Genomic DNA, 7,182 nt, shown 5'->3' with positions numbered 1-7,182 from the left:
TGCTATGATGATGGTGGCAAAGAAATGTTAGATCTTTATAAGGAATGTTGGCAGTTGATTGGCAATTCTAATTCATCCATTCATGAGGGTGCTATCTTAAATTTATATTTTCTTTTTCTATGTCATTTTCTTCTACTCTATAACATCGGAATTTGTTCAAACCTAGTTAATAGGAGCAAAAGACCATTTTGAGTCCTAATGCTTCAAGATATAGGAAAGCTTCTTCTCTGATTATCTGGAGTTTACTTTTTATATTTATTAACTTCGCTTGTAACCTAGAGATTCAAACTTGAAAATGATCATTCTGATTCTTGAAGATGAGGGGCAAAATGATTGATCGAAAAACATTTCTTGTCCTTATTACAAGATCGTGGTTGAATCCACATAGAGAGAAATTCCCAAATCAAAGTTTTGGGAAAGACATGATGTTGACTATAATATGGCATTTTGATGCCATATTATTTGAACATTTGATTACATTTGATTTAGGTCCTGCAATCCTATAATTAAGTCATGTCATCCTTCAAAGAAACAATGCAATGAGAGATCCCTTTTCCTTAGGCTACCTTGTGTATTTTTGTGTAGGTCAAAATGCACGCAAATAGCATATTATTGATGATTTTTTACAANCGACTATTGGATAGTGTTGCCTAAGAAAAATAAGTGGAAGCTAAATTTGCTATTGGCTAGTCCTACTTGTGCTGCACTACCAAATGTTATATACACCTTGTTGTCAAAGACAAATATTTTTTTCTTCATATGCAAATTGGAGGCCTGTAATGTACATTAGTGACACAAATTTGTTTAAGGTATTCATTCAGTGTCACAATTATTTTGTCGACTATTGGATAGTGTTGCCTAAGAAAAATAAGTGGAAGCTAAATTTGCTATTGGCTAGTCCTACTTGTGCTGCACTACCAAATGTTATATACACCTTGTTGTCAAAGACAAATATTTTTTTCTTCATATGCAAATTGGAGGCCTGTAATGTACATTAGTGACACAAATTTGTTTAAGGTATTCATTCAGTGTCACAATTATTTTAGTTAGATGAATCTGTAGTGAGTTACATGGATCATGGATGGGTATCTCTCGGATCAAAGAAATTATTGTGAAATTTTGAACATCTTCAAATAATTTTACTAATATTTGCAGGGCACGTGTAAAATGTCTTGGATAAAAATCTGTTTTTGTGTGTTTAAAGGTAAGTTAAAGAAACTTTTACTTTTATAATGTAATTTTTAAGCACGGTCTAAGTACATTTTTTCACTCGCTTATTTTTATGTCCATAGTAAGAAGTTTTATCTCGCATACTTTGGAGAGAATTTTACTTAAAGTTCTCACATTTGAAGAGAATCGTAAATAAGATTCTCCTGTCACATCAGCAAGTGGACAGTCTTATCATACTCATTGTGGATACGCGAACAATTTCTTACATTCTTAATACAATGTTTTGCCATTCTGGATTTTTTTATATTGAACTGCATTTTTACAAGTTAGCATTATATATATTTGAAACCGTGATAATACCTAGGATTAAAGAATTTTAACTTCCGAAGTATAGGAGCCCCGTAATGTGGTTCAAGCATGGCTTATCAATATTGAATCTTTTTTATTAGACTTTAGTGCATTGGATAACTGTTATTTTTAATTTTTTTTATACCTATTTGAGTACAAAAGACCATCTCAAAGAACAAATAATTCTTTACTTTTTACGGGTATCACCAAGTCTTTTAATCCTAACTCATTCAAAAATGTGATGCAATAGAGCGAATTCGTTAGACTATTCCACCCTCCAACTGCCTGTGTACCGTGCCCAATCAATCGTCAATCTCTAATCCAAAGTTAATAACTTGTATAATCATGGATTAATCTCTAGGATTCGTCGTACTATGCCCACTCATTTTATTTTTATTTTTATTTTTGAGTTAGACAAAAGATCATGAAAGTGTAATATGTTCGATTATAGAAAGAATGAATTGTGTATATGGTAAATTAAAAATCAACAGATAAACGAAATGGAAATAAGGTTTACATATTTATCTTAAATTGCAAACCTTAAAAAAGAGGGAAAATGTAGGTTATAGGTCATTTTTCATCATACATCAGAGTAGTTCTTACTAGACAAATTGAATTGTACTTAACAATATTTATTTTCTAGAAATTATATGTTCCTGTGTGAAAAATAATTCGATTATTCTATGTGTATACCTCTTGATGTGCACAATAGATTACACTCTCCGTACATGGAGAGGGATCGACGAATATTATATTGTCAAAAAATCTGATGTGAGTATTGTGCACAATATCTGTACACTTAAATGTCTATACGTGTAGAATAACTCTTTATTGTATATATACCTTCCTTCTCTTGAGGGATGTAATATTTTAGAGAAGGAATGTAATATTTTGTGTACGCTTAGTGATTCCTAAATAAAATATCTGTCACCTAAACCACATAAAATTCAACCATGAAAGTTCAAAATTGGAGAAAAAGAAAATCAAAGAATCGCCCAAAATCTCAGTATTCAATTGCTTGAAGTCCCAACTCATCAATGGCAGCCTCTGCAGTTCTTCATCTCTATTCACCGTCTCTTTCCGTATCCTTCAAAACCCACAAACCCATTCTATATAGACCCCCTTCCATTTTCAAACCCCTAAGGCCCAGAATCAAAGCCGCCACATCAATTGACTACTCTACCCCGTCTAAATCAGCCTTCAAGAACAACTCCAGCACCTGGCAATGGAAATTCAATGACAATTCGGTAAACATCCACTTCGAAAGACTCGAAAATGATGGCTCTCAGAAGCCCTCCAAGAACATTCTAATGATGCCCACTATTTCTGATGTTAGTACTGTTGAGGAATGGAGACTTGTGGCTGAGGAAATTGTCGGGAAAAACGACGGAGTCAATTGGAGTGCGACGATTGTGGATTGGCCTGGTCTTGGGTATTCTGACAGGCCTAAGCTTGATTATAATGCAGACGTTATGGAGAAGTTTCTGGTGGATTTCATCAGCGCCCCTGATAGTCCCATCGCCAGCTCTGCTTCAGGTGGAGTGATTTTTGTGCTTGAATCAATGATTACGAGTCTAATTTTTAAATGTTTATTCTGTATCAAGACTTTACTGTAAATTGTTGCTTTTTTTGATTCGTATGCTTTATATAATTAATGTGAAATCTCAGTGGAATCAACCTTGTTCTACGTCCATACAGAGAGAATAATAGGAATACCTTCGTGGAAGCAATCAGAAGCCTAAAGGGACGGGTGGCAATAATGATTTTATTTGCATTATGCTTACACCTAGGTTTCGACCTTAGTTCCTTTTTTTCTTTTTCATTTTAGTCATTGATGAACTTGGTTGAGATTACCAAGACGAGGTATCTTTTGTATATTCCCCGCTTGTTTCCCATTTTTGTAGGGATGAAAACGAAAAATATAACCGTTACTGCCCACACAAAAGATAGAAATTCAAATTTGGTGGTTTGATGTGATGGATAATGGTCATATTTTTCATTTTAATGGAGAAAGAATGTGAAACAAATAGGGGCATGTGTTGATCTTATCTTATAGTAGTAGTTGATGAGACTAAATGAAAGATAAGAGTAAGTTATAACTTCTACGGAGTAATTTGAGATATAAGGTTGTAAGTTATACAGAGTTATAGATAATAATAGAGTATAAGAAGTGGAAAATGTTGTATCAAAATGACATGAACATATACGCTTATGTCATACACACATGCTACAAAGGTCGTGCACACACGTGTATATAGAGGTGTGTGCATCAATGCAATGTGACTTTTCAATGAAAAGACGTTCTTGGTGAATTCAATGATGTTGCTTAGACTAATAATTACTAGATTTTGTCCACCCATGCTCAATGATTATTTACAGTATGGAGTTGATGAATTGCTGTTATATTTTGATAGAATATTGTGGTTAGGGATCTATGTTACATAAACTACTGTGTCAATCATGTGTACCATAAGCAGCTCTATAATAATAAATTTTTTTATGAATTTTCTGTAACATGTTAGAGGATCAAATTAGAAAGAATAAGAGTTTAAAATGATCCTTTTTGTCAAGCCTAGAGAAGATCAATTCATAGAAAACAATTTGAGATGGTGTGAAATGAAGACCATTAAAACTTGACATGAAGCAACTTGATATCTAATGAAGTTAGGACTTAGGATTAGGGGTAGACAGATGCAAATTGAACCTTAAATGATGTATCTAAAGAAGAAGCCAAATGTGTAGTTTGACGAAGGGCTCTAGGTTGAGCTCAATAGTGAGTGGATTCATGCTAATTTATTTTCTCGACTGTTGACAGTAGCTTTCTTTAGTACTCCGAGATGTTGAGTCTATAACTTTTTTGGGATGTGTGGGTGGGTGAGGGATAAGGAGAAGCTTTCCTGAAATTTCAGAAAGATTTGGTACTTACTTTGAACTCCACTAATTTTGGACTATTATTGAAATCACGCCCTTCTAATTTTGATACATTTCAGCATATATAAGAGAAAATTATGTGCTAATGGTGTTGAAAAAATGACTTTAAAATTTTTTTTCTGGGTTAGTAGAACTGAAAACAGAATGTCTTCCACTGAAAATTTTATAGTTTTGTATTTACCCTTTCAAGTCTTGAAAAATGAAATGTTGACATAGAGGTTGTTTCCTCTATAATCTTCTTTGTGAGATCCAGAAGAAATTTATGGTAGTGTATTACTGATTCTTTACCCATGGTCCATAGACTGTCTAATATGTTGTCTTTACCTATTACATAATAAAAGAAAATAATTTTTATTCTTTTTATAATTCTTATCATTCTTAATGTTTACTTGCACGCTGGTGGATGCATTACCTTCTTCACAAGTAACATTTTGACAAAGGTTAAGTTTTAGTTTTTGAGTGCTTGGCAGATCCCCCAACCAATACTTTGTATGCATTATGCATTACTGATTCTGCACACCTTTCATTACTTTTGAAGACTGTTAATATATTTCTTGCATAGGTAGCTCCTTCATCAACCACCGTGTATAATCAATACCTCTTGCTATGTGTAGTATTTTTATCAAACCACCACATTCACACAAGTAGTTCCACTTGCTAATATGTTACATACTTCAGATAATGAATATGTGGTCTTTGGGGGAGGGCATGCTGCAACGATAACAGTTCGTGCTGCAAAGAAGGGTTTGGTGAAGCCAAAGGCCATTGCTTCTGTTGCACCCACCTGGGCCGGTCCCCTTCCTATCGTGTTTGGTAGAGATTCTAGTATGGAATCGAGGTAACCTTGAATCATACATTTTACAAACAAATAATAATAAATCAGATGGTAAACAATAAAAGTTTATTATAAGTACTTTGTTTTGTAAGATACCTTTCATTTTTATTTTTTGCTTTTTTTCTTGTCAGATGTATGCCATTAATCAGTGAGAAACCAGTAACTTGTTATTGGAAAACTAGTGCTTTGGATGAAAAAGGATCCTAGTTTAGATTGATTGCTAATTACTATCATATTTGTATGTGGTACCTGTAATTTCTTATTGGACTGTTAATTGGATTTTCTTAAGGAGCCAGAACTGCATCAGTGTATTTGCTTGATCTGTTAGCTTCTCATAGAGATACTAGTATACCTGAACTATGATGCCGAACTTCAATTCTTCTTGTTTATTGCAATTGATCCACCTCATTTATTCCCTTATAACTCATGCTTTATAGGTATGGGCTTCTAAGAGGGACCTTAAGGGCCCCTGCTGTAGGTTGGATGATGTACAATGTTCTTGTCAGCAATGAGAAGGCAATCCAATCCCAGTACAAATCCCACGTGTATGCAAATCCTGAAAATGTAACTCCCAGTATTGTTGAGAGCAGATATGCACTTACAAAACAAAAAGGTGCTCGCTATGTGCCTGCTGCTTTCTTGACCGGCTTGCTCGATCCAGTAAATTCCAGGGAGGAATTCGTTGAACTATTTGCAGGACTGAAAGGAGATATTCCTGTCTTAGTTATGTCGACTGCAAGTGCACCCAAGAGATCAAAAGCAGAAATGGAATCTCTCAGGGGAGCAAAAGGAGTAAGCAAATTTGTTGAAGTACCAGGTGCTCTCTTGCCACAAGAAGAGTATCCCCAGATAGTTGCAGAAGAGCTATACAATTTTTTACTAGAGAATTTTGAGTTGAAAGCTTTAGAATAGTAACAACCAATAGTGGTGAAGAGCAGAGGTAAATTGTTCTCTATGTTTTGATTTAACACAATGGTGGCAAGTTCTGATTTGTTTTGACCTTGATATTTGTTGTTCCTGAAATTATAATAATTGATTTGTCCGAGAATGTTGAATCCTATATATATGGACACGTATAATTCATGGGGTAGAACCTTCATTTTTTTTAAAAATATTTTCTATCATAACCTGATATTAGTGTTGGAAAAAAATGAACTAAAGGGCTGTCTTTGGCATACATTTTGAGTGGGACCCATTTGGTTCTTTTGAAAAATCTTGATTAGTGTTCTCTTCGTGAGAAAATCGAAATAATATATTTACTAGACTCTCTTTTGCTCTCAATTTTGCCAGTCTTCTACCCTCCTTTCCACCTTTATTTATAAGGATTTCCTAACTACCCCCCCTCCCCCCAATTTGCCATATAACAGAATGTTGTTTTTCCCCCTTCTAAAATTTGCCATATAACAGAATGCCGTTATTTCCCCTTCTTCTAGTTGCTTCTCAATCCCCCATTTCCCATATAACAGAATGCTGTTATTCCCCCTTCTTCTAGTTGCTTCTCAATCCCTTTTGTTCCTTCTAGAATGAGTGAGGTGGATGGGAGCCTATCATTACCCTCGGTTTCCAAATCCACCTTGTCCTTAAGGTGAAAGTTGGGAGATTTTCAAATGATAGGCACTGCTAATTCCCTTGAGACTTCAAATACAGCCTCTCCTTTCCCTTTCCAACCGCTTGCTCAGGTAAGTTCTCCATCCCTATCCCTTGGTCTTCAGATTGCAAAGCTTTCGTCATAATTTTTAATGAGACTCCTGCTTTGTTCAACCCAGGATCTCCTTTCAGACTCATTACTGATTCTCCCATTTGAAACTTCATAGTGAGGAGTTTCCAGTTGACTTCCACACTGCCCAAACTACATAGCTATTGCATTCCCAACACTATATCTGTGCAGCCCATATTGC

At 34.8% G+C, this 7,182-nt stretch overlaps 1 protein-coding gene across 1 annotated transcript; it reads left to right on the top strand.

Moving 5' to 3' along the window:
- The first annotated feature begins 2,417 nt into the window (after positions 1-2,417).
- LOC111401614 lies at positions 2,418-6,367 on the top strand. The gene is made up of 3 exons (XM_023029424.1): positions 2,418-3,054; positions 5,128-5,287; positions 5,722-6,367. The coding sequence occupies exons 1-3, from the start codon at positions 2,556-2,558 to the stop codon at positions 6,194-6,196; spliced, it is 1,134 nt and encodes a 377-aa protein (XP_022885192.1). The 5' UTR covers positions 2,418-2,555; the 3' UTR covers positions 6,197-6,367.
- The last annotated feature ends 815 nt before the right edge of the window (positions 6,368-7,182 follow it).

This window comes from Olea europaea, chromosome 10 (genome assembly GCF_002742605.1).
Source record: "Olea europaea var. sylvestris chromosome 10, O_europaea_v1, whole genome shotgun sequence".
Taxonomy (NCBI): domain Eukaryota; kingdom Viridiplantae; phylum Streptophyta; class Magnoliopsida; order Lamiales; family Oleaceae; genus Olea; species Olea europaea.
The sequence above is the reverse complement of the archived record's forward strand: the minus strand, read 5'-3'. Positions and strand labels throughout refer to the sequence as shown.